The following is a 27,833-nucleotide window of genomic DNA, read 5'->3' as shown; positions in this document are numbered from 1 at the left end:
AGCAGGGAAGTGACCCTGCGATGCAGAGCACAGGCTGTTGGGGATTGGAAGGGGAAGGAAGGCCTGTGCCAGGGCTGCCTTCACACTAAACATACAAACCCGGAAGGACAGACAACAGCTGAGGTCCTCAGCAGTGCCTGCACCAGGAAACTGATAAGGTTCTGGGGAGGGGGTTTGCCCCTTTGAGAGTTTTGGGAGCCTGTAGTGGCTCTTTGACTGTCTCCTGTCTCCAGGAGGGGCATGGGGGTGGGGTCATTTCAGCACAGCCGCTTTCCAAGCCCAGGAGGGATGGGTGGGTGCCCTTGGGCTGAACTGCTTGTGCCAAGCCCCACCCAAGAGCTGACAAACACAAGCAGGCTCAAAAAGAAGAGGGACATCTAGGGCAAGCCATGCCAATGCCTAAGGTCTCACATATACTAGGGCCTCAAGCTGGACGACTGGAAATGCTCTCACTCCCTTCAGAGCTTTGCTTATGAGTTACTTCCTCAGTGAGGCCTGCCCTGGTCACCCTATTTAAAGTTGCACCCAACCCCCGCTCTCCCTATTCCCCTTCTATGCTTTATGTTTCTCCAATAGCATTTATCATCAAATGACAATTTTTACTTACTCATTTCTTTATTTTCTGTCTCGCTCTATTATATCATATGTACCATGAAAGCAGGGGGCTTTAGGCTGTTTTGATCACTGCTGTAATGCCAGTACCAAGAATTGTACCTTGCACATAGTTGGAGCTCAAGAAGAATTTGCTGGATGAATGAATTCACTGATTTCGATGATTTGTGAGCAGTCTACAAAACACGATGATATTTACATTGTACTGCATTTTCAGACATTCCTTGGGGGAAGCACGGTGTTTGGAAACATTTCTACATAGAATTCATTAAACTGGGTAGCGTGAGAGCCTAACATAGAACAAAGAAATTCTTGTCAAATGACTTCCCTGCCAAGATGACTTTTTGAAATCTTCACTTTTTTTTTTCCTTGTTTTTCCTCTCGACTTTTATTTTAGTTTCGGGGGTACATGTGCAGGTTTGTTACATGGGGAAATCGCATGTCACTCAGGTTTGGTGTACAAATGATCCTGTCACCCAGGTAGTGAGCATAGTGTCTGATAGGTAATCTTCACTCCTGATTGAGATTCAAAACTATTAAGTCACATACAAAATCAATGAGAAAAATCAGCAGCATCTACTAGGGTATTGTTTGTTTACCACAACTATCAGCAGACAGGATCTAAAATACCGTAGGAATTGATGTAGCACTTCCTAAGCAACCCAGGTCAACAACAACCACAACAAAAACAGGGGAATTCCCAGGTAGTGACTAATAATAGCTCATTTCACCCTCACTGGCTGTGTGGTGAACAACCTGTTTGACCTCTCTGAGCCTCAATGTCCTCATCTGTAAAACTGGGAATAATAATGGTACCTACCTCATAGGGCCACTGTGAGAATTAAATGAGTTAATAGATGCAAAGTGTTTGGAACAATGCATGGTACATAATAAGCACTATATAAGTGTCTCTTATTATTTATCTTGTGCTGGGCACTGTGTGTCTTCAGAGAGGATCTATAACCCTCTCCCTGTGCCCAGCACAAAACACACAAGCATATATGTGTTAGCCATTGCTACTACTATCAGTAATTATTAAATGATGATAATTAAAAGTAGTAATTATTTGATTTATGCTTTTTCCATTGGAACTGCAAGTTTCATGGAGGCAGGCAAGGACCATGCCAACTTAGAGCCCTAGAACATAGTGGATGCTAAACTTATACACAGGTGCTCAGTGAATCCTCAGGAGTGTCTTTCACCTGGGAATTTGATAACTCTACTACTACTTTAGGACTCAAGTATTTTTTTTTTTTTTTTTTTTTTGAGATGGAGTCTTGCTCTGTCACCTAGACTGGATTGCAGTGGTATGATCTGCTTTCCAGGTTCAAGTGATTCTCCTGCCTCAGCCTCCCATGTAGCTGGGATTACAGGTATCCACCACCATGCCTGGCTAATTTTTGTATTTTTAGTAGAGACAGGATTTCACCGTGTTGGCCAGGCTGGTCTCAAACTCCTGACCTCAAGCAATCCACCTGCCTCGGCCTCCCAAAGTGCAGGGATTGCAGGCGTGAGCCACCATGCCCAGCCAGGACTCAAGTATTCTTAAACATGAGTCAGCACTGCCTCTTCCCTACCTTGCAGGAGGCAAAGGCTATAGAGACTTCAGTCCCTATTTTCCCTTGGGAAACTCACAGTCTAGTAGGCTCAGCCTATGTGTGTCCCCCATATCCATATATTGAAACACTAGCCCCCCAGTGTGGCTGTATTTGGTGTTAGGAAGTAATTAAGGTTAAATGAGAATGAGGCCCTGATCTAATAGGATTAGTGCCTTCGTAAGAGGACATACCAGAGAGCTAGCTCTCTCTCAGCCATGGGAAGGCACAGTAAGAAGTCAGCCATCTGCAAGCCAGAAAGAGGGCCCTTACCTGACACTGAATCTGCCAGTGTCTTGACTGTGGGCTTTCCAGCTCTCGAACTGTGAGAAATGAATTCCTCTTCTTTAAGCTATCCAGTCTATGCTAGTTTGTTAGGACAGCCCATGCTGACTAAGACTATTTGCTTCTCCATCTCTCTTTTCCCCTGCTGTGGAGTTCTAGGAGGCCACATGTTTCAGGTTGGCCTTACTACGTGTCGTCCAACCTGCACTAGACTTTTGTGAGAACCAGAAAGAAGACTTTCTTGTGTTAAACCCCTGATATTTCAGGGTTTCTGTGTTATTGTGGCCTAACTCCACATATTCTGACCAATGCACAGTGACAGAGAAAAGGACATGGCACACCATCTTTGTCCAAACAAAAGTGAAAGCCGATGTGGGCCACCAGCTGTCCTCCCTCTGGCCCATCTTGTCTCCAAGGCTGAAGGTGGCCCCAGTGAGTCCTGGGTATTAAGACAGATGCAAACTGTGCTTCCTGGATCCTGGGATTCAGCAAACTATGAAGATTTAAACTGCTGGAGGAATCCACTGAGGTTTCAAGTAAGAAAACAAGAGCTCCAGCTGCTAAAAAGTTGGGAAACCCTGAGAGGCAAGGCATTGTTTCTAGAAAGCCCCCATTGAAATGCATACCAGTTCCCTGGAAGAGGTCAGGCATTTATCCACTGACAACCAAGAGGCACATGTTAGGGACTGATTTTTCAGGGGAGGGCTAGAGGGACAGGCCCAGGGCCTCAGGGCCACCCTGGGTCACAAAGTAGGAGGTAGACCGCACAGCTTGGCCCAGAGTTCTCCCTCCACTGCCTGTGAGGAGGTTCAGATTTCAGCAGGAGTAGGAGGGCCATGTCACTATGTCAGTTTCCCTATGACTTCTCACTGGCATGCCCCTCTTGGGCCAGGCCACCTGCATGACCATCTCTTTAGACCATCTAGGAGAGAGGATGGAAGTAAACTTTGGGGCCTTACTTTTTTGTTCCCCCAATGCTTGGCAAGACTTACTTATATGCATCTTTTTCTGACATTCCAAATTTGTCTCCTGTTGTCAAGGCCAAATTCAAGCTTAATCTCCCATAGGAGATTTTCCCTGACCCCTCCTTCCCTTTGTAATGGCTGCTGATCTCTTAATCATCCTAGTTAAAGCCAACATTTATTGGGCACCACTCTGTATTAAGCCCTGTGCTAGTTCATTCTTCTTGAGTACCATCTCATCAGATCCTCCCAGGTCCTGAGGGAGGTGTTATCATCCTTACTTTACATCTGAGGAAACTGAGGTTCAGAGAGGGGAAGTGACTTATTCAAAGCCACACAGCTAGGACGTGCCAGAGCTAGAAACCAAGGTCCCTGCTCTTAACAGCTGCTCTCTACTTCCTCCCACAGCTCAGCCCTCTGTCATAATCTCTTATGAATTGCTACCCAATCCCTGCAAGATCTTTGATGGTAGGGATGGCTTCTTTAAAACTAATTAATAATTAGCTTCACTTCTTTGATCAGTGCTTTACAGTTGATATAAGGCTTCTACATACATAATCTCATCTAATCTTTATTACATTCCTGGGACATTTGTGTTATCTGCAGTTTACAGATGAAGAAACTGAGTCTCAGGGAGTTCTGTGACTTGTACAAGGTATGCATCCAGTGACTGACAATGAGTTACTCTTTCCACTACTCCAAGGTCCCTTTTACTTGAGAAGGGCTCCCAGCTAATCCTTCCTCCACTCTTGGCACTTCGCATTCTATGCCCCATTTCCATCCAATGTAAAATAGCTGAGGTGAAGAGGGGACACTCATTTTCCCTCCAGTCCTTAGGAGTTGGAACAGAGGCATGCAAAATTATGCAATTGACATTCAACAGGATGTGAGTGGGACTTCTATAGACCCGAGAACTGGCAACAGGGGCCCAAAGCTGAGGACTAGTTCCAAGAAAGAAGCGCCAAGAAACTTCCAACGATAGGGGACCAATGCTTCCTTTAGAGCTTATTAAGAGCTTAGCAAACAGGTTCTACTGCTCCCCACCTCATCTAGATAAGCAGAAGGTGGTGGTGGGGCACCACTGGGATGATCAGGAGACTTTGGTCCAGTGTTGTGGCCAAGTGAGGGATTCCAAGAGAATGCCATCAAGATGGGATGGGGTGGGGTTCAGGCTGTGAAGTGGGGACATGTTATCTCATTCCTGGTTGGACATCTGCTTGGGTGGCAGCCTTGTGGCTCTGCCCTGAGCCTATGAGAACAACTAAAGGGGAGTGGAGAGAGGGCAAAGAGCAGGGGCAGCAGTGGTGTAGCCAGCCATGTGGCTTTCCTTGGGTCAGAGGGACACCTCCAAAGATCACACATTTGAGTTGTCTTACCTTGTCCTGTTCAAGAGGACTGGCTTCAGGGTAAGGGGACCTCAACAACAAAGGTCTTTGGAGATACTGCTGGGGACAGGTGTGTGTGTAGGTGTGGGTGGGGATTGGGTTGGTTGGAAGAAGTAGTGGCCAAATAGCTTCTCCCACGTCAGGGAACTCTGAAGTGGGGAAGCCTCCAGAGCCCTGCCAAGATGGTTCGTGACTGTGGAAAGAGAAAAGCATTGTGTGTTTGTACCCTATTGAGTTGAGCCTCTACAATGGAGCAGTTATACAGGGTGGAACACAGTCTCTGGTGGTCACTTGCCATCCATCTCACCTTCCTTAAAGAGCTCAAGTGGCTCCTGCCTCCTTGAGACCCCTCCATGGTTAGACTGGCCTAGCAGCTGGAGGAAAGCAGAACAGAGTTTCTGTTCAAATACTGCACCCAGGGCTGAAGTTAGAGGGACGCAAACGAGGCCCCTAGGGCACACAGTGTCAGGAGGGGCTCACTCTCAGGCTTCACCCCTGCCCTTGCAGGAGTGCCTCCCTAGAGTTTGCATTCCAGATACCCTCATTTGTCTTACCTATTTGTAGCTGTCACAGGGCCTGGGCCAATGCCCAGTGGTTCCCCATGAGATTTACGGAACCTGTCAGGCCCATGAAGATGTTCTGGGCTTGAGTGCTGAGGATGTAGGGATCTGGGGTTAGCACCCACTCACCGCCCCAAACAAAAAAAAGGCCAAGAAATTAGCTGGGCGTGGTAGCACACACCTGTAGTCCCAGCTATTAGGGAGGCTGAGGCAGGAGAATCGCTTGAACCTGGGAGGCAGGGGTTGCAGTGAGCCGAGATGGCGCCACTGCACTCCAGCCTGGGTGACAGAATGAGACTCTGTCTCAGAAAAAAAAAAAAAAAAAAAGAGTCAAGCAAAGATTTGTGAGTGTAAGAGAGGTAGGGGCACTAGAAAGGAAGATTGGAAACCTGCTTGCATCCATCCAACTCCCTGCTCTACCACGGCATGATCCAGTCAGGTGACAACCTCTCTGTGTCTGTTCCCCACCTGCAAGACAACAATAGTGCCTCCGCTCATGGAGCTGCAGTGAGGATGAAATGGGATCACGTCTGCAGAACACCGGGCTCCAGGCCTCCTTGTACCACTCACTTGCTGTGTAGTTTGGAGCAAGTCCTCTAACCTCTCTGTGATTGGTCTGTAACAAACCAAAGAATGTTTTTCACTACCTGAAAACAGGTAGTTAAGTGGAAATGGAAAGAATTTTTTAACTACGAAAAAGCAGAGGACTGGTCCCCACGGTTTCTTAAGGTCCATTCCTGCTTTATGTTTCCGTGATTTAAAAACAAAACAAAGCAATAAAAACTCTTCTCTTTGGAGCTGGAGAAGGGAGCCCAGAGCCAAGAAGTCAGCTTTCTGTGCCACGCCCCTCTGCCTTAAAGAAAACTAAGGTTATTCTGCTCCCTGGTGTCCTGTCCTGTCATTGCAGTCACTTCAGTGGCCCATCTAGGCTTCAGATTTGGAATCACGAATATTCATTCATTCATTCATTCATTCACTGAATGCCCCACTCTGGGCCAGGCACTGTGCTGTGCACTGTGGTTGCAAAGATGAATAACACTGGGCCCCTTCCTTGAAAGAGGACACAGTTTAGTGGGGGAAGTCAGACACCTAAACAAATCATTTAGATACAGTTAACCAAGTGCTCTGCAAAGGCTACTATACAGTGCAAAGAGGGCGTGCTTGGCTTGGGGAAGGCAGGCAACATGTCTGGAAGAGCCTGACAAAAAGAGGTGGTAGTTGAGTTTGATGACACGTTTGAATTCTAGGTGGCTGGACAGGGATAGGTGTGTTGTAGAGGATGTGGGGCACATTTAAGAGGCTACAGTGTATTTGGTTTGCTGGGGGCATACTGTGGGCTTAGGGAAACAGGGAAGATGGACTTGAGAGCTGGGAAGTGGTCAGGGTTTTAAGCAAGACAGTGACCTGGGTAGATTTGAATTTCTGTATATTCATTCTGGCTGCTCTGTAGAGAAAGCCTTGAGGAGGCACAGGCTGGGAAAACTCTTGGTTGGGCTGCCAGATTTAAAAACAAAACAAAAGAGTGAAACCAAACCAAACCCCGGATACCCAGTGAAATGTGAATTTCAGATAATAGAGAATGGTTTTTTAGTATAAGTACATCCCAAGTATTATACAAGATGTACTAAAAATTACTCTGTGTTTATGTGAAATTCAAATTAACTGGGTGTCCTGTATTTTATTGGCAACCCTATCTTGGAGACATCAAGGAGAGAGAGGATGGTGGCTTAGACAAGGGCGGAGGGAGCAGATTTGGGTCAAAGGGGAAAAATTCCAGGGATATTCAGGAGGTAGAAATGAAAGAACTTGACGATGACATGGACGTGAAAACATGAAAGGGAGGTGTCAAAACAACACCCAGTCTCCCGTTTGTTCCGTGTTGGGTCCTCCACTGCACCGCATACCCCCAACCACCACACACCTGGAGGTCAAGAGTCCTTCCTAAAACATCCCAAAGAACCCGCGCGAAGCCAGGAGCCAAGACGTCGTCTCCAGGGCCCCGCCTTCCTTGCTTGGCTCCGCCTCCTGCTTGGTTCTGCAGTGTGGCGCTCCCCGCTTGTTTGGGCCAAGTCATCTGCCCGTGGCTGATGCCTGGGATGAATTAGGGCCCCTTTAGGTCTCTGTTCTTTTCCTCTTTGCACCACCCTTCGCAATGGCCAGCATGAGGTGCCAGCCCAGGTCCCCACTGCTGACTAGAACAGATCCTTTCTGCCGGGGAGGATGTCCCAAAGAGTCCCAGAATCCTGCACGTTTCCCTAGGGGCTTTCTCACTTCCCGGAGGCTGGGACTGAAATGGTGGCCGCGCTCCTCCAAGCTTCTTGTGACCTCACAGTGCCTCTCAGTGGTCACACAGCACACTGCAAGCCGAGGTGAGATGGAAGACGGATTTGTAAGCATTGGGAAAGTTTTGTGTGTGTCTTTCTTTTCTTTTCTTTCTTTTCTTTTTTCTTTTCTTTTCTTTTTTCTTTTCTTTCTTTCTTTTTTTCTTTCTTTCCTTCCTTCCTTCCTTTCCTTTCCTTTCCTTTCCTCCTTCCTTCCTTCCTTCCTTCCTTCCTCCCTCCCTCCCTCCCTCCCTCTCTCTCTCTCTCTTTCTTTCTTGAGTCTCGCTCTGTCGCCCAGGCTGGAGTGCAGTGGCATGATCTGGGCTCACTGCAACCTCTGCCTCCCGAGTTCAAGCAATTCTCCTGCCTCAGCCTCCCAAGTAGCTGGGACTATAGGCACCAGCAACCACACCCGGCTAATTTTTTTGTATTTTTAGTAGAGATGGGGTTTCACCAGGTTAGCCAGGATGGTCTTGATCTCCTGACCTCATAATCCACCCACCTCGGCCTCCCAAAGTGCTGAGATTACAGGTGTGAGCCACCGTGCCCGGCCAGCACTGGGAAGCTTTTCATTCCTGATTCTCCCCTGGCAGGGCACAGGGCTCCTGCCTCTGCTGCTGGCCACCCATCTGTCAGGAGTGCTGTTGGCACTCCTCAGCTCTTAAGGATCTGAGCAAGACATTTGTGCAGTGGACCCGCTGGTAAGGAGGTGGCCTAAGATGACATTTTGCAAATCAAACAACTAGGCCCTGAGGTCTCCATTCTTGGTGGGATTCAGCAAGATGCTTCAGGTTGAATGGGTCAGAGATTCCAAAATCCCCAGCCTTCCAGATTTCATAGGTACCAGCCTACAGATAAAGCTTGATGTGCTGGAGGACCCGCCCACACCTGCCTGTGGACATCTCCGCCCAGAAAACTGGGGTGAGGCAGAGGGGAATCTCACAATTGGGTTCCCCACAGTGGGCATGTTGCCAGGCCAGGTGGTAGGGCTGGTCATCACAGAGGGTGGCTGCCCAACTCTCCAGCATGACACCTCCCTCTCTGGGGTCATAGCCAGTCAGAAAGAACCTCCAAAGGCTCCATCCTATATCCCTTCCACACTGGAGCCTGTGTACGGCAAGAGGTGAAGATCCATGTTCCCCATCCTGTATCCCTTCCACACTGGAGCCTGTGTACGGCAAGAGGTGAGGATCCATGTTCCAAGGAGGGGAGCTGAGAGACAACCAGGCCTCAGATGACTTTGTGGGCCAGAACTTGAAGCTGGTCTGAACACTGAACAGGAGCCTGGCTCAGGAAACTCAGCTCCCTCTCTTGTCTTCAGACTGCAGGCATGTGCTGTGAGGACTGGGGACACCTCAGGATGTAGTGCAGAGGCTGAAGCTGTCACTGACCCACTGCTGGTGCCTCCCTTTGACTTCCGATGCCCTCTGTCTGCAGATGGTGAGCCATGCTGTAGGAATGGCAAGCCCCCTCCTTTCTCTCGAGTTTTGGTCATTAGTCTTTCTTTACTATATCCCCTTGGGAGTAGCTGGATTACAGGCACGCACCACCACACCCGGCTAATTTTTTGTATTTTCAGTAGAGACGGGGTTTCACCACGTTGGCCAGTCTGGTCTCGAACTCCTGACCTCAGGTAATCCACCCGCCTCAGCCTCCCAAAGTGCTGGGATCACAGCCACATTTCTTGAAAGAGTTGCCTCCACTTGCTGAATCTCAGGTTCCACCCAGGAAGAGGAGGGGCCTGGCTCCTCCCCGCTGCAAATGACAGGAACTTATGTGGCTCCGCCCCACTTTGCATTCTTCCCAGTGCGCAGGCCGCAGGAGGTTCGGTCAGGGAGCCCTTCCCATCTGGCTATCTCACTATGTTAAGAGGCCCCAAGCCTTCAATGGTGACGGCTGAGACCACAGTCTAGATCAGGGCTGTCCAATCTTCTGGCTTCCCTGGGCCACACATAAAATGCACTAACGATAGATGATAAGCTAAAAAAATAAAAAATTAAAAAAAAAAAATCAAATCACAAAGACATCTCATGTTTTAAGAAACTTTATGAATTTGTGTTGGGCTGCCTTCAAAACTGTCCTGGGCCATATGCAGCCCACGGGCCATTGGTTGGACAAGCTCGGTCTAGATCAAAGTTCGGCAAACTTTCTGTAAAGGGCCAGATAGTAAATATTTTAGACTCTGAAGACCATACAGTCTCTGTAGAAACCACTCAACTCTGCTGTTGCAGCCCCAAAGCAAGTATAGACAATATATAAAGAAATGAGCATGGGTGGCCAGGCGCAGTGGCTCATGCCTGTAATCCCAGCACTTTGGGAGGCCAAGGAGGGCAGATCATGAGGTCAGGAGTTCAAGACCAGCCTGGCCAACATGGTGAAACTCCATCTCTACTGAAAATACAAAAGTTAGCCGGGCATGGTGACACACGCCTGTAATCCCAGCTACTCGGGAGGCTGAGGCAGGAGAATTGCTTGAACCTGGGAGGTGGAGGTTGCAGTGAGCTGAGATCACGCCACTGCACTCCAGCCTGGGTAACAGATTGAGACTCCATCTAAAAAACCAAAACAAAAAAAGGATGTAACCTGAATCGAATGTGATGCCACTGTAAACAAGTCTGAAGTGTGTGGTGGCAGCGACAGACTGCTTCAGATAGAGTTTGGAGACAGCTGCAGACAGAGGAGCGAGTGGGGTTTATGGAGGAGTAGTGTAGAGTAAGAAGAGAAGTGACCCAAGCCCAAACCTCAGCACATGCCATCATCTACTGGAGGGGCCAAGAAAGTAGAGGAGCCTGCAGTGGAGATGGAGATGGAGTGGTCGCTGAAGCAGGAGGAACTCCGGGAAGAGTGTGGAGTTCCAGCAGCCCGGTGAAGGGAGTGTTCCTGAAGAAGGGGTGGAATGCTGCTGAGAGGTTGGGTTAGGTGAGGACTAAGAAATGACCTTTGGTTTTGGCAGCATGGGGGTTGCTGGTGACCTTGGTGAGAATCATGTCAGAGGAATGGGCTAGAAAGGGTTGAGGGGTGAGTGGAGGTAAGAAAATGGGGACAGCAAGTGGAGACAACTCTTTCAAGAAATGTAGCTCACACCTGTAATTCCAGCACTTTGGGAAGCCGAGGCGGGTGGATCACCTGAGATCAGGAGTTTGAGACCAGCCTGACCAACATGTGAAACTCCGTCTCTTCTAAAAATATGAAAAATTAGCCGGGCATGGTGGCAGGCGCCTGTAATCCCAGCTACTAAGGAGGCTGAGGTAGGAGAATCGCTTGAACCCGGGAGGCAGAGGTTGCAGTGAGCCGAGATCACACCACTGCACTCCAGCCTGGGCAACAGGAGCGAAACTCCGTCTCAGAAAAAAAAAAAAGAAAAAGAAAAGAAATGTGATTGTGGAGGGGGTGATAGAATGGTAGAGGAGGAAACTTCTATCCTTCAGCCATCACCCCCACGTATCAGGTCCAACAGTCCTGGAAGTGTGTGAAGAAATTCTATTCTGATTTTACCACTGTTTCATGGCTCCAAAAGCCTTGTAATTAATTTCCCAGGGCTGCAGTAACAAAGTACCACAGTGGGAGGCTTAGAAACATGTTGTCTCACAGATCTGGAGGCCAGAGTGTGAAATCGAGGTCAGCAGGGTTGGTTCCTTCTGAAGGCTGTGAAGGAGAATCTGTCTCATGCCCATCCTGAGCTTCTGATGGTTTGCTGGCAATTTTTGGCATTCTTTGGCTTAGAGATGCATCACCCTGATCCCTGCCTTTGCCTTTACACAGTGTTCTCCCTGTTTGTGTGTCTCTGTCCAAATTTCCCTTTTTTATAAGGAAACCAGTTACATTGGATTAGGGGCCCCCTACTCCCAGTATAACCTTATCTTACTTAACTAATTATATCTGTGATGAGTCTATTTCCAAATAAGGTCACATTCACAGGTACTGGGGATTAGGACTTCAACATATCGATTTTCGGGGGGATACAACTGAACCTGTAACAAGCCCCATTCCCTTTTGGTCTCCTTCCTCTCTACTTCGCTGTGCCATCTTCTGGCCAGGGATTAGTCTGTTTCTTCCCAGGTCACAACTGTGCTTCTCCCCGCCTCTCCAACTGCCTGGATTGCTTCCATCCTTCCTTCCCAGCTGACCCCTCTCCAGAGAAGATCGAAGTCATTACCTTTCAGCAGTGAGATCACCTCCCAACCATTGTGGACACTTTCAAAATAACTTGAAACATTGATGGACAGTGAAAGAGGTAAGAGAGGAAAATGTGATTTAATTCTGTGTTCAATGAAAAGAAAGAGTGCTGAAACTTCCATGAACTTTAGATACTTTTAACCTAGTTCTGAAAAAAAAAAAAATGTTTTTGTTTTTGTGGACTTTTAAGGCCATAAGTAAGAGACTGTAAGGAGAAAAGTCAACTGAATTTCCCAAAATAGAAATGATCATGAAATAAGAAAAGTAACTGCAGCTTTAAATACCAATTTTATTATACAACTAGGAACTGTCATTCTCCTCTGCCATCTAGTGGCCACAGCTACAATCAGAAAATGATCCTTGCTCTTCAAAGCTAGGGCCACCATTAGAGGTAGAGGGGTATAAGCCCATTGTTGTCAAATGGCCTTTGCAAGTGTGCTTGGCCCGTGGACATGCCTTAGAACTCCATGCTCCACGGCGCTGCCTCCGAGGTGCACAGTCAAGATGGGACCTTGCCGCCCAGCCATGTCAGCAGCTGGAGGACAGATGCCTGCGGGTGCGAGGAAGAGGGGCAGGCTTGTGATGTGAGGGAGCTGCGGTGAGCGGCTGTGCTGGCAAGGCCCTGTCCTGCTTGAGCAGGACACTGTGTTCATTCATCCCAACACACAGAAATGCCTTTCTTTCATGAATAATGTTTTCCTTAATCTTTTTCTGATTATAAAAGTCATATATCTTCATTGTAGAGCATTTAGAAAACCAGACAAATATGAGTAAAAAAAAAAATCCATTGAGGTTGGCTCCAGAGAGTGGCTTGGGGGCTTTATCCTAATCTCTATGAGCACCCCCATAGTCACTCTGAATATAGATGCAGTGTAAGGCAAAACCCTGCTTGCTATGCAAAGACATCTTGCAGCTTCAAGACAAATCCCCTAGCCTACCTTTCAATGGTTTCTAAACCCTCCTATGTACACATTCTGAAGCCATGACTGCCCATGACGCCACCCTCTAGGGGTGACTGCTGTTAACAGTTTGGAGAATGGACTTCCACTATTTTTGTGCCTATGTATTGTCTTTATATCTGATTTTTAAATTTAGGAACATTAGGTACATACCTACTTACATGCTGCCTTTTCCACCTCGTTATATCCTAACATTTTTCCATGTCACAATTCCTCAAAAACATTATTGACAAGGCTCTATAATATTATATCCATAAACATCTACAATGTGTTTACCCATCTTCTGGTGATGAAGGTTATGTAAACTGCTTCATTTTTGTGCTAATGAATATGTTGAGAAAAACGGGTAGACTTACGCCATTGCGCTCCTCTAGGGTGATTTCCTAGAAGTGAAATTACGAGTGTGAATGCTTTCAGGCTCTTAATGCATGTTGCCACATTGCTTTTAGAAAGGTGACACTCATTTACTCTTGTCCAAGCAGCAGGAAGGCTTATTTTTCCTTGCCTTTGCCAACACTGGAGTAATCAATGATGAAGATTACTGGATGCCAGGCATCAGGCTAGCTGCTGGAGCTATGATAGTAAGGGGAGGAAAAGATGTGGTCTCTGCCTCAGCAGCGTTCCTGAGCTGGTGGGAGAGAGTGACCTTGATCAAATAATAAATGTGTAATTACAAAGTGAAGGAGAGGAAAGGGTGCAAGGAGAGTGTGTCACAAGGACATGTTACATCCTAGGCTAGGAGGTGGCCAGGGAAAGCTCCACAGAGAAAGTGATGTTTTTGCAGAGACTGAGGCCTTGGGAGGAATTGGATCTGTGTGAGAGGGAGCAGGGAGCAGACAAGGACAGAAGTCCAGTCTGAAAGAATGGGGGATGGGTCTACGGCCACACCACCGTGAATGTGCCCCACCTCAGCTGAAAGAATGGTGGATGGCAGGATGTGGGAGGAGGTTTGAGTCCATGACAAGCAGACAAGCCAAGGCTTGTGGGTCCAAGTAAGAATTCTGGGACCCAGAGAGGGGCGATGTGATCAGACTCACCTTTGAAGAATCACTTAAGATTTAAAAAAATGTTAATCATGGTAAAAAGCACAAAACAGGGGTCAGGCTCGGTGGTTCACGCTTGTAATCCCAGCACTTTGGGAGGCTGAAGAGGGCAGATCATGAGGTCAGGAGTTCGAGACCAGCCTGGCCAACACGGTGAAACCCTGTCTCTACTAAAAATACAAAATTTAGCTGGGCATGGTGGCAGGCGCCTGTAATCCCAGCTACTCGGGACGCTGAGGCAGGAGAATCGCTTGAACCTGGGAGGCGGAGGTTGCAGTAAGCCAAGATTGTGCCACTGCACTCAAGCCTGGGTGACAGAGCTAGACTCAAATAAAAAAAAAAGGAAAAGAAAAGCACAAAACATAAAATTGATCATCTTAGCCATATTTAAGTGTAGAGTTCAATAGTGTTAGGAGTATTCACATTGCTGTGCAATGAATCTCCAGAACATTTTCATCTCGCAAAGCTGAAACTCTATACCCATCAAACAACTGCCCATTTCCCCAATTCCCAGCCCCTGGTAACACCATGCTTCTTTTCTCTACGGATTTGGCTATTCTAGGGACCTCATAGAAGTAGAATCATACAGTGCTTTTTGGAACTGGCTTATTTCGTTTAGCATAATGTCCTCAAGTAGTAGCATGTGTCATGACGAATTCCTTCCTTTTTAAGGCTGAATCATATTCCATTGTATGTAGAGAACGAATACATTTCGTTTTTCTATCCATGGACATTTGGGGTGCTTCCATCTTTTGGCTATTGTGAATAACATGAACATGGGTGTGCAAATATATCTTTGAGACCCTGCTTTCAATTCTTTTGGATATATCTCTAGAAGTGGGATTATTGAACCATATGGTAGTTCTATTTCTAATTTTAATAAACTTTGAGAATCAATTTTAAAAAGCAAATTCAACAAGGCCGATTTTGTTGCCTACAAAACAATAGAAAATAACAGTACTGTGTGGTTGCTAAAAACTATTATCTTCTTGGATTACATTAATATAATTCAGTAAGTCCCCCCCTACCACATGAATTCCTCTAAAGTTAATAGAGCTCAGAATGAATAATTAAATGTATATACATTTCAGGAACACTTATTGGATACACTTATGCTTTGAGGGACAATCTTTATTAGCCAAACATCATTGAACACTTACTCTCTGCAAAGCATTGTGGGAAACCCAAAATATGCCCAGCTTGGTTCCCACTCTCTTGAAGCTTCCAGTCCAAAAGGGGCAAAACATCCTTTGGTATGCAGTATTTTTAAATGGTGGTACAGAGGGCAGGTTCTAGGAGTTCAGTAGGGGCAGGGGTTGTGGGAAAAGGCTTCCTGGAGGAGGTGACATTTGGGTTTGATGGGGTTTGGGCAGGTGGGGAGGTGGGGGCTGAAGGGTTCCAAGTGGCTGGTACAGACTGAGCCAAAGCAGAGAGTGCACATGAGTTTAGGGAAGGGAACAGCATGAGAAGGTCAAGTGGGAGACTCGGCCTGAGAGGTGGGTGGAAGAGACTAAGGAGAGCTTTGCATGCCAGGTGGAAGGATTGGAACTTCCATGGTAAGTGGGCTGGGGGGGCCAGCAGGGGTCTGGAATAGGGGAGAGACATCAAAACAGTGCAATGATGTGTACAGGGAGAGAAACTGGCAACTGAGAAATTAGTTAGAAAGGAGTTAAATACATCAGGCGATTTAACTCCTTAAATGAGGCAATGAGTGTTTGAATTTTATTGGGGAGGAGGGCAGGAGTTGGAGGGGCTGGGAAATGGGCAGTGGAAAGGAGGGGCCAGCTAGAGACTGCAGTTGAGCTGATCTTGGCCCCTTTTCCGTGGAGGTCCTCCCTTCCTCCCTCTTTCTTGCTTTCTTTACTTTTTATCATCCTTCCTCCCTCTTTTCTTCCTTCCTGCCCTTCTTTCATCCATCTTTCCTTTTTTTCCTTCTTTTAAAAAAATATTGGCCAGGTGCGGTGACTCACGCCTGTAATCCCAACACTTTGGGAGGCCAAGGCAGGCTGATCACCTGAGGTCAGGAGTTCAAGACCAGCCTGGCCAACATGGTGAAACCCCATCTCTACTAAAAATAAAAATACAAAATTAGCTGGGTGTGTTGGTACGTGCCTGTAGTCCCTAGTCCCAGCTACTAGGGAGGCTGAAGCAGGAGAATCGCTTGAACCCAGGAGATGGAGGTTGCAGTGAGCCAAGATCGTGCCACTGCACTCCAGCCTGGGCAACAGAGTGAGACTCTGTCTCAAATGAAACAAAACAAAACAAACAAAAATATTATGTCTGTCTTGTCTTGTAACGACCAGTCTCACCCATTTTGGTTTCCTTCAGAACCTTGCATGGTAGCCTGCACTTGGCAGGTGCTGGATAAATATTTGTTGAATTGCAATTGGTAACTGATTAGAAAGTGGGGCAGGGGCCAAAAATAACCAAAAGCTTAGGCCTGGGTGATGGGAGAGAGAAGGATGCCAGGAGAAGCTGGTCAGGGTCAAAGAAAAGTTGAATTTGACCTGCCAGCAGGCAATCTAGCTGACATGAAATCTTGGGATGTAGCTAGAAGGGATAGGGGTTTTAAGGAGTGCCCTCACCTTCATGCCCAGTCCAGCTGGGGAGACAGTGGCTGTGTTTAAGAGCACAAATCTGGGCTCTGAAGTCATTTTCTGGTCAGCCACTAGCTGAGTACCAAGTTACGCCATCTCTCTGAGTCTCAGTTTTCTCACCTATAAAAGTGGGATAATGGCCGGGCACGGTAGCTCATGCCTGTAATCCCAGCACTTTGGGAGGCCAAGATGGGTGGATCACAAGGTCAGGAGTTCAAAACCAGCCTGGCCAAGGTGGTGAAACCCTGTCACTACTAAAAATACAAAACTTAGCCGGGCCCTGTCACTACTAAAAATACAAAACTTAGCCAGATGTGGTGGCACATGCCTGTAATTCCAGCTACTCGGGAGGCTGAGGCAGGAGAATCGCTTGAACCCAGGAGGCGGAGGTTGCAGTGATCCGAGATTACGCTACTGCACTCCAGCCTGGGTGACAGAGCTAGACTCCGTCTCAATTAAAAAAAAAAAAAAAAAAAGGTGGGATAATGTAGTACTTTATCAGCCTATTGTAAAGGCTAAAGTGATATTAAATGTATTAGTACCTGGGATAAATGACAGCTAGAGTTATTAGTTATTATTACTCTTTCTAAGGTTAGGAGAAGGAGCATACAGAAGTCACGTCACTTCCTGAGTAAAGGCAGCCATGGCCTCCTGTGGTGTCGAATGAAATGCAAGCTCCTGCCCGAGGTTCCTCAGGCCCTCTGTGACCACGTTCCTGCTCACCTGTTGTCCAGCAAGTCCTGTCCCTCACGGAGTTCTGCCTGGCTGTCCCCTGAGCATGGCCAGCTGTTTTGCTGCCTCAGGGCCTTTGCATTTGTCTTTTCCTTTGCTCGGAATGTCTTTTGCCAGATCTTGCACATGTGGCTCTTTTTGGGGGTATTCAAATCAAGATATGGTGTCTTGGCTTCCTGAGGTTTAAGTCTCAACTAAAACATCACCTCTTCAAAGCAACTTTTCCTGACCAAGGCTCCCCGCTGTACCCTCGAGTGCATCCCCCTGTTTGATACTCTCCACAGTACTTGTCAGCATCTGTAGTGACCTTGGGTACTGTTAATTTGCATATCTGTCCACCCTCATCCCTGCCCTGCCCTCTTGATGAAGGCACCATGAGAATGGCAACCTTGCCTGGTTTACTTCTAGATCCCCAGCACCTTGAACAGCATGGGGCACACAGGAGCCACTCAACAAATACTTGTTAAATGAATAACCCATACTGAGATGTAAGAGGAGGGGTGATGGTTGATGGGGAAAAGTCCAGAGGGTGGAGGAGAAGGGCTCAAAAGTGCAGGTGAAAGAGCTGGTCTTGGCGAGGAAGACCGCTTATTTCTCAGACAGATGGAAAGAGAGAGAGATGAAGTTAAGCTGGAGACATTTTGATGTGCAGGGGGCAAGGCTGTTTTGACATTTTCACAAAGCAAAGGGTACAGTCACCTGTTGGGAGCTGAAGGGCAGCAGAAGTGGGTTCTGGGCCTGGAAGTCCATGGAGGGCTTGGGAATAACTCCACTAGTTGCCATTTATTTAGCACTTAGGCACCAGGCACTGTTCCAAGGCCTGGAAATGTATAACTGATCTCATCCTCATGATGATACTATGAGGAAAGGTGCTATCATTACTTTTAAGATGTGGATACACCTTCAATACATACAATTTTTCTTCTCAATTATACCCAATAAAGCTGGGGAGAAAAGACACGGAAACCAAGGCACAGAAACGTCAATTAACTTTTGATCAGGGTCACATATCTAGGAAGTGGCAGAGCTGAGATTTGAACTCAGGCAGTCTGGTCATTGGAGCCTATGTGAAGAACCACTATAGTTTTCTGCCTCCCTAGGCCCCATGGAGCAGGTACGTGAGGTCATCAAGAGAGGAAGAGGAAGATTGTGGAAGAGTACATGGCAAGCCAGGGGCAGTCAGCCAGAACGCTGTACCAGAAAGCCCAGGAATGAGGGCAGAGAGTCAATGGGACAGGGCGGGTGACTTATGGTTAGGCACAGCAAAGATGGGGACTGAGGCAAGAAAGAGAGAGGAAGGAGTTTTCTGGGTAAACAGCACATGCAAAGGCCCTGAGGTTGGAAAGAGTTCAGCTCACCGGGAAGAGTAAAAGGACAGTATCAGAGTATAGTGGCAGGGGTGAGGAAGGCTTATGGTAGGCAGAGGTCAGATCCTTTAGGGTGGTATTCCTCAAAGTGTGGTCCAAGCACCCCTGCATCAAAATGCTCTTGGGTCCTGATTTAGAATGCAGACTCTGTGCCTTATCTCAGACCAACTTACTCAGAGTTTCTGGAGCCTAGGAATCTGCTTTTTAACAATGTCTCCAGGTGATTCTTCTGCACATGAATATTTGAGACCCATTGATGCAGGGCCTGGTGGGCCACAGGGAAGCTTAGGTTTCATTGTAAATGTCACTGAAGGGTTATCCACAGGGAAGGGATGAGACTGATGTAATTAAGTCATGCTGCCTGCTGTGTGGAGAATGGATTGGAGGGCAGCAAAGCTAAAAGGAAGACCAGGCAGGGCATGGTGGCTCATGCCTCTAATTCCAGCACTTTGTGAAGCCAAGGTGGGAGGACTGCTTGAGCCCAGGAGTTTGAGACCAGCCTGGGGAACACAGGGAGAACCCACCTCTACAATTTTTTTTTAATTAACCAGGCTTGGTAATGTGCGCCTATAGTCCCAGCTACTCTGAGGCTGAGGTGGGAGGATCACTTGAACCTGGGAAGTCAGGCTGCTCAAGTGAGCTGATCGTGCCACTGCACTCCAGCCGAGGCAACAGAGTAAGACCCTCTCTTAAAAAAAAAAAAAAAAAAAAGAGAGAAAAAGAAGACCAGGCAGGAAGTCATTACAACACCCTCGTAATGGTGGTGGCCTTGACCAATAAAATTGGCAGAGGGGGTGATGAAAAGTAGATGTGTGGGGCATGCTGCTGACGTGGTCGGTCGGTAGGAAAGAGAGAAATCAAGGCTAGCTCCTAGATGCTTAGCCCCAGCAACTGGCCAGATGGTGTTGACATTCTCTGAGCTGAGGGGAGACAGCTAGAGGATCTAAGTTGGGTGGTAGTAAAAGAACCAGAAGTAAAGTAATTCTACTTTGGAAATGGTGAAGCTTGACATGCCTGTGATACATCTGAGGGGAGATGCCAGCTAACTAACTGGATATACTGGGCAGGAACTCGGAAGAGAGCTATGAGGTGGAAACGTAACATTGGGAATCAGGGTATTACAGATATTTACAGCCACGGAAATTGATAAGATGTCACCAAAGGAATTAATGGGCAAGCAGAGTAGAACTGTTTGAAAAAAAAATGCCACTATACCATGCAGTGTCACTAACCTAAGTAACCTTAGGTCAGTCATTGTCCCCTCTGAGACTTTCCCTATCCAAACAATGAAATCAGATTAGGTCATCACTAAGGTTCTCTCCCTAACATTTAGTGATGCCACTGTTGCAATGTGTGGCTTTTACATTATGAGGCTACACCAAGAGCCAGTTCTTCAACTTGCCCTGCAATCAGAAAGGCCCTAATGGGTCTCCTATAACAGAAGCCTAGCAGCTGGAGATGCCATTTCCTCTCTAACCTCTGGAAAGATAGATCACCATGCCTGCTATGCACATTGCCTGCTGCTATGTAAAAACTTCTGGTGTCAGTCTCCATCTGCTGGGGGGAAAATCACTCTCAGAAAGAAACACCTTCTCCTGCCAAGGCTTTGGGTGGGGCTTCGAAAGTTGTTTATGACAACACTGAGTCAGCACATTCAGCAGGGTCAAGCTCACAGCTGGAGGGAATTGGAAGAGGGCCTTAGCAGAGAAGAAACCTCCAGCTGTGGCTTCTTCAGTCTCAAAGGGAATGGAATCAGAATCCACAAATTCATAATAGAGACTGGCACCATGCGCAAATCAGGGGTTTCCTCCCAACATGTTAGACAGTTCAGATGAAAACAACAAAAAGTACTAAATTTATGGACTTGATCACCCCAATAAGTCATAAAAGTTCAAAACTGGTTTTCAAAAGCTGCAAAATAGGATTATGTTAAAACAGGCTCTCTGGGGAAGCACATCTTGAGACTATGTGAGCAGGGGTAACTGGGTTCTCCCCAGATGTGCATCAGGGTTTGTCAGGTTTCTGGGGCTGGAGGGATCACTGATCTGACCTAGTGTGACATTTACATGCATTAAGAGTCAACATCCTTTCCTCTAACTCAGTTGTTTTGTTGCCTGAATCCTTAGGGTTAAAATAAGCGTACGTGGCTGACCTCTGAAAGTATAGGACACCTTTATTAGCCTCTGAAAATGCATGGTTTCTTCTCATCTCTGAGGGTGAATATACCAAGAATTCTAATAAATGGTATTTCCCTGTAAGACAGGTAATGACAGTACAGGCACAGCTGATGGGGACTGCAGTCAAGTCAAATGGAACCCAGTGACACATAAGCCCTCCCTCCTGAGTGCTTCCTCACCAAAATCACACTTTGCTTTTTCACACAACATATATTTATTCAGAAAAAAATTTGCAATAAATTATAATAAAAAAGATGACACGAAATATAGAATCCCACTAGCAGCTTTGCTTAGTGATCAAGACATTTTTGGGAAATATAACAAACAATTATAGAATAAGAAAACAGTGAAAGGGAGACTAACGCAATGTCACCACATGGATTTAAAACCATTTCTTCCCTAAGACAGCAGGTGCAGAGTCTTTCCCTACCAGTTGAATCTGAAATCATTACTTCAGAGCAGCTACAAATTAGTACCTTAGAGGACTTGGGAATCACAGGTGGGGTGTTGGAATAGGCATGGTAGGGAAGCAGATTTCTTCTGTCTGGGTCTACGTCTTGTCTCCTCTACTTAGAGATTGTCTAAAATTCTCAACCCTGTATATGTTCCAGGATGAGCTGAAAAAAGGTCGAGGCAGTACACCAACTTAGTGTTTTGACCTGATGTAGAAAGAGATAGGATACTGCATACGTGCAGTACAGAGCCTCCACTAACCACACCCTTGATCACCGAAAGATCCCAGGTCAACAATATGCTAGAAAACAAGCCCAGGAAAGGCATTTCCCTGGGGTATGACCCTACCCCAGTGTCTATTATCTGCCTCTTTTTGTGGTCACTTTCTGGCCTTGCGGAGATGACAAACCTGTTCTGCTCTGAGTCTTCCATTAACTAAGTTCAACACCCAGCCCCTGACCTATCATACCTCCAGCTCTGTGGCACCAGTAACTTGACTCCTACTGCTTTAACTCTCAATCAGGAAAGCGTTTAGCCGTATTGCAAAATACGTACCTTTTTTTTTTTTTTTCAAGAAATGGGGGAAATCACTGGTGGTGCCTTGGATATGCTAGAAATGTCATGGAGTCAATGCCCAGGATCGTACACAGAGCCTGTACGTTATGTTCCTTGCAATTAACGTAAACAGGTAAGGGTGGTTGTAACAAAAGAAAACCAGGAGGAAACCAACTGCATCAGGCAGTTTTGCAGTCAGTGGTTGGTGGCTTATCAACCAATATAGATGAATTTTTTTTTAAAAAGGCTGTATCACAGAGTTTGAATAAATGAAAAGCTCAGAGGGTCATCTTGGATGGGAGAGGTAAGGTGCTTGGTTGGTCCTGTTGGCCAGTCTCTTTACACAACACTGGATATGGTCTGGGAGCCAAGGGGAGTCTCTAAACCCTTTACGTGCAGGAGCTGGTTGTAGAGCACAGTCAGTCCCGCTGAGGAAGGAGGTGACACCTGCCCTTGGTACTTCACAAGACCAGAAAACGGATTCTAAGGGTCATCCGCAATACTTTTGCTGTGGGAGGATCAATAGCTCTAGATGGGCCTGCCTGAGGTACAAGACTCCCTCTTTTACTGTGGGGCCAGTGTTGCTCTGGAGGTGGATGTCTAGACAGGAGATGGGTCTCAGAGACACCCAGGATTAGTCCTTGTGTAAAATTTGAGTAACAATAGGAAAAGGATAGTGGGAAGCAGGACCTGTCAAACACGAATGCTCTCACTCTTCAGATACTCAAAGTGCTTCCATTCTGATTGTGATTCTCTCACATCGATGGGATGCCATCTCTAATAGTCCCTAAAGTTATGCTACTAAATGTGATCTAAGAGAATATGGTTCCACCCAGTGTGGAGCCATGAAAAGGCCAATGTTACAGAGACATAAAGATGCCATTGTAGTAGAAATGCACAAATGCATGTAATAACTGCACGCAGACAGTGAATTCACTGTTGAGGACACCCAAGGAGTCACTAGCCTCACTCAGACTTCGTTCAAAGTGACAGAACGAGGGGAGTGCAGTGCAAAGGAGTGATCCGGGAAGGGGTGGGTCAAAAGTGCATTATACAAAGGACTCTAGACAAGTCTCAGCTACAGCAAGTAGTGCTTGTAGGCCCAGAATGGGAACATCTCAGAATCTAGGCCTAGGGTACTAAGGACAATCATGACAATTGGATAGGAGGGCAACAAACACATCCCTAGGTAAAGGAGTGTAAATACAGATATTTTTGCCTTATAAAGAGAAAACACAAAAACACCAAAATATGGTAACTTTGGCTTGGCAATATAAGTCTAAAAGTATTTTGCTGTAGAGGATATGGTAAAGGAGGGATTAGGAAACACTCTTCCTTTTTACTATAAACAGAACTTGAAATTCTGCAATAGACCCTTCCTGTGGCATGACTTTTTAAATCATTCTGAAATACTTGGAGCCCGAGATCGTCTGCTTCTAGAATATCAGAGAATAGTAAAAGCCTTAGTCTTCTTCGCTCCCAAGCAGAAAGCCCAGAAGGAACTGAATAGCACGCTGGCGGTCACTTGGAGTCTGTCTTGCCATAAGGTTGGGTGGAGGCCTCAGGAGAAGACTAGTGAAGAGAGTAGCTAGAAGACGACAGAAAGACAAGCGGAAACTTTGTCAGACATAACCTAAGCAAAACCTCAGGGCTGGAGGGCCTGGGGACAATGACTATTGACTGCCATGTGCCTGCACACGCAGTAAGGTATATACTGGATACAATGCATGAAGAGTATTTTCAACAAATGCCCCATGCTGCATGAAGCACTCTTACCGATCATGTTGGCATTGACGCTATTGTATTCAGAGAATTTTAAGAGTTCTCGAAGGAATGCCATCAAGTAACGGAAAACATTTCTATGGCATCTCGGAAGCTGGGAGATCACCTGTTTTTAAAAATAGGGGTAGGCAGTGAGAAAAACAGGTGGAAGATGAAAGTAAGAGGAACTTACAGCTGGCATTAATAGTAGTCTATAATCCAACCCTTGCAGGACCCATTTCATCTGTCACCTTCTATTATCTCCTCATGGCCAACACAACACCTTCCAAATTATAACTTCAAAGTAAGAACGGCAGTGCTGTTTGGTCCCTGTCCACTCAATGACCAGGCCACGTGGTCATCACACATTCACACGCACACCCCGCCTCACAATAGGTCGGTGTTCATCTGCTCTTTTCCCATTTCCGCAGGCATGTAGCCACGGCACCTACCAAGCTGAATGGTTTTCTGTTCTTTTTTGTTTGAATGGTTTTCTTTACAATGTCACTTAGCACGGATGGGGACTCCTCCCAATACTCACTAGTCCAATTCACAGGTACTCTGGTACTCTCAGCTACTGTGCATCAAAATCATTTCAGGATTAAAAACACACACCAAGAAGAGAAAAAGAAGAAAGGCTCCCAAGTGTCACCCATCCTTCCTGGTAATGTCAGCCAGAATTCCATGTACAATCAGCTTCACCAATTTACCCTAGAGTAGAGGGATCCACCCCACTATGTTTTCTGTAAACAGAAATAGGCCAATGGGGAAAAGGTGGCAAATATCACAGGAAATAACACAACCTAAAATTTAAGGGTAGCAAATGTTCGTGTCCTGCCACTAATAACAGATCCAGACCCATCCTACCAGACAGCTGGCTGCCTATCTGGCTCTGTAAAACTGACGACTTCTCTATGGGGGAACCTGCGTCAAACACATCCTCAGGTCAGTAGAACCCACCTGTCGGCAGATCCGGGGATCATGAGCAGAGTCAAGACATCGCTGATACAGCTCGTAACAGATGACTGGCTCTGGCAGGGCTTCCAAGAAAATGAGCAGTGCTTCAGCCACAGAGTGGTTGCTGCCAGCTGAATCAACTTAAGTCAAGGGAAAGGGGCTCCAGGAGAAAGGCCACACAGAGCCCCGACGGGCTCCTTTCCTCAAGATCCTGCAGGGACTGTTTTCCTCCTCTTATTTGGGGCACACTGATCCTAATGGGGGTTGATATTTTATTGATTCAAGTGCCCTGCAGCTGAGTTGTTACAGAATTGGTCAAAGACTCTTGGCAGCTTTGGCCCAGCTTCAGGGTCAGGGGAATATAGCCTGCAGAGTGACAGTTGACACTGGAGCAGTCCTATAAACCAGTTGCCCATGTTTCCCATCCTTCTCCCTGCCCTGTCAACATTACGTGTGGTGGCAGGAGTGACTGATCACCTGAAGGAGAATAGTACCGGTGTTGTGGCTTCTATGTCCCATGCTTTTTAAGTCATTGTTATCTACCCCTTGCTTCCTTTTAGTAAGAGCTGGATATGGAAAGAGGTCAAAAGTTCATAAAAAGAAATGAGAAACAAATGGATAGTCAGTGGTTATCCTATAATAAAAGACATTACAAAGAAAATAAATATAGAACCACAAAAAGCAAATATAGGTGCGAAGAAGAGTTTGACCAAGTACTCATCCAGCTTCTTACGCTTTGGTCGCAAAGGATACGGATTGTCTCAGGAATGCTGGTATCCAGACAATCAATGATCTGCTGGAGCTCTTCCTGCATTCCAGGGGTCTGGAACAGGTCCTCCTACCAAAGAAGTCAGAATGAAGGGAACAGGCAAGATAATCACTCCTGAGGTTATGATGATTACCCAAGGATCAGAAGAGCAGCAGGAAGCAAAACGGAAGGGTGGTATGTGTGTTAATAATTACAAATGGAGGTGTGAAAACAGCACATTTTTCCTTCAGCATTTCTCTAATCCATGTGAAATGTTATTTCAAATAAGAAAATGTTCTTTCCAAAGGTTTTAGCCTACACCTGATAAGGCAGGGGACCAGATGGCTAGAGCAAGAAATCAGGTGTTCTAATTCTAGCCTCTTTTTAAATTTTTTTAATAGAGATGGGGTTTCACCATGTTGCCCAGGCTAGTCTCGAACTCCTGAGCTCAAGCAATGCGCCCGTCTTGGCCTCCCAAAATGCTGGGATTACAGGCATGAGCCACCGTGCCTGGCCTACTTGTAGCCTCTTGACAAGAAGCAGAAGGCAGAGTCCAAACAGAATAACCACATTCAAATGCTAGTACTACTGAACGCTGGGGAAGGAGGAAATCGCATGCTCATACTAAACCTTGCTTTCAAGTTACATTATTCTTCGGTAGGTAAGAGAACATTACCTTTCAGTTTAGTCCCAAGAAATGTCTCTTTTGGGGGTGAATGAGTTGGGGTGGTATTTTAGATAGGATTTAAAAGAAAAACTAGGACCAAGTTAAAAAATGGGTTTAAAATCTGCTTTGGATTTTAAAATCTCTAATGCCTACATGACTCATAGCCAAAGTAGGCATTATAGACTCAGGTGTGCAGCTGTCCAGGGAAAACGAGAGAGTAGCCAGGAGACAGGTGCTCTTAATTTGGTCCTGGCTCTGCCACGACTACACTTAGGCCTTGGTCTTAGTAAGTAACTTAGCTTTGCATGCTTCAGCTGTGACATCTGTGACTAGGGACACTTCCACTCACCCAGTTGATCTGACAGTGCCACTGTGTGCAGGTAGCTTGGGAAAGTTAAAAGCGCTATGCTGATGTGAGGTGTTATGATTTCCTATAGTATTTACACACCTTCCAAAGTTGTAGGGAAGGTCTACTCTCACTTACCTGGTGACAGGCATATTTGAATAGGTGATCTACTAGAAGCCAGATCTCCTTGGGGACCTGAAGGGGTCTCTCACTGGCACCTTCATCCAAAGGAACCATTTGCAGAAGGGATTTCTCCTAATAGATGGAAAAGGATGAGAATCAAAGGGGTCTCAGAATACAGATTTTGGTGTATAACTTAAAAGTCCTTCAAATTCTGGTCATGCAGGTACAATGTGATCTTCATCTCTTAAGATTTTCCATTTCTTCTCACTGGGGACACCCCTGGTCAGAAGGCACTTGATAGCGAGTCCCACAGTTAAAGAATCTCCTTTCCTAAATGCTTCACTTAATTGTTCTGCATTTCATTTGAGTTTATTATGTTTATTACATGGATGCCTTGTGTTTAAATCCTTTCAAAGGTGACACTGAGAACCATTGCTCCAGTGATACAGTCACAGTGGAGTCCATACAGCACTGGTGACTTGGGGGGACTATTAAATTACAATTGTCAATGTAGTACTTTGAGAGATCAGGGTCTACACTTAGGTTTTGTTTATTTCTAACTTACTCTTCCTTCAGGTCTTATCACAGATACTGTTGTTTGTTTTCAATGTTGATTTAAATGAGCTTCTTTGGTTGTCAGGAATTAAAGACAACTCTCCACAACATTAGACCCACATATGTAAATATTTCAGGCTTGATGGAAGTTCTAATCTTAAGGCACTAAAACTCATAAGCCTTAAGGTCCAAAAATAGTAACTGAATATAGCTAACCAAGAGGCAGAAATACCATGAAAAGTCTAAGGTCTGAGTCCAGAAGTTACATTTTCTAGGAATAGCTCAGCCAAGATTTCTAGGGGCTTTTACTCCTTCATCTATCTTTCTACTATCTGTTACATTCTTCTGAAAGAATTTTGTAAGAGAAAAACCCAGAAGTGACATAAATTAAATCAATCACTATATGTGAATTGGAAATGGCCAGGAAATAAATTCAGTTATCTTAGGTTCATGTAGTCAATATAAATTACATGAAAAAATGTTTGAAATAGTAAAGGCATCTGAAGGTAGCCTTCAGAAAAATCCCAGTGGAGAGAACTATGACCAAATTTTTTGCATCCTCCTCCCTCCCCCGCCTCTAGCTTGAGGTCATATATATTCTGCATGTTTAACTAAGAAATTCTTGCCCGACATTGTGCAACTTGTGAATTCCATCCACAACCCCCAGTCACGTAGCTTTAAAAGAAAAAAAAAAGGAGCATGTCACTACTTTGACAGAGACCCCATACACCACAGCCAAGCTGAGGTCTCTTCTCAACATTATGTTCTTTCACAAGCACTGATGACCTTTAAAAGCTGCTGTGCCTTTCTAAGGGAATAAGAAAGAGAAGGGAGTGTGACAGTTGGTTACCATTTAAAATCTTTCTTTTTTTTTTTTCCACATTCAGTTTGCTTCCT

General features: G+C 46.1%; 1 protein-coding gene and 1 long non-coding RNA gene across 2 annotated transcripts in view; one reads left to right on the top strand and one right to left on the bottom strand.

The window, feature by feature from the left end:
* The first annotated feature begins 7,487 nt into the window (after window positions 1–7,487).
* Window positions 7,488–18,146, top strand: LOC117077507. Its single transcript, XR_004434788.1, has 3 exons — window positions 7,488–7,788; window positions 11,758–11,954; window positions 17,087–18,146. It is a non-coding gene; the product is annotated as an uncharacterized LOC117077507 (long non-coding RNA).
* Window positions 18,147–20,966: 2,820 nt separating this feature from the next.
* Window positions 20,967–27,833, bottom strand: part of OCRL (OCRL inositol polyphosphate-5-phosphatase) — a 52,381-nt gene continuing 45,514 nt past the window's right edge. The window contains exons 19-23 of the mRNA XM_033201153.1: window positions 26,397–26,513; window positions 25,251–25,335; window positions 24,501–24,628; window positions 23,556–23,667; window positions 20,967–23,367 (exon numbers count right to left, since the gene is read on the bottom strand). Of these exons, the coding sequence (XP_033057044.1) occupies window positions 23,243–23,367; window positions 23,556–23,667; window positions 24,501–24,628; window positions 25,251–25,335; window positions 26,397–26,513 (567 nt within the window). The 3' untranslated portion in view covers window positions 20,967–23,242. The remainder of the gene's footprint in view (window positions 23,368–23,555; window positions 23,668–24,500; window positions 24,629–25,250; window positions 25,336–26,396; window positions 26,514–27,833) is intronic.

Source organism: Trachypithecus francoisi, unplaced genomic scaffold (genome assembly GCF_009764315.1).
Source record: "Trachypithecus francoisi isolate TF-2019V2 unplaced genomic scaffold, Tfra_2.0 Lachesis_group6, whole genome shotgun sequence".
Lineage (NCBI taxonomy): Eukaryota > Metazoa > Chordata > Mammalia > Primates > Cercopithecidae > Trachypithecus > Trachypithecus francoisi.
Note: the sequence above shows the minus strand (reverse complement) of the source record. Positions and strands in the feature narration are given on the sequence as shown.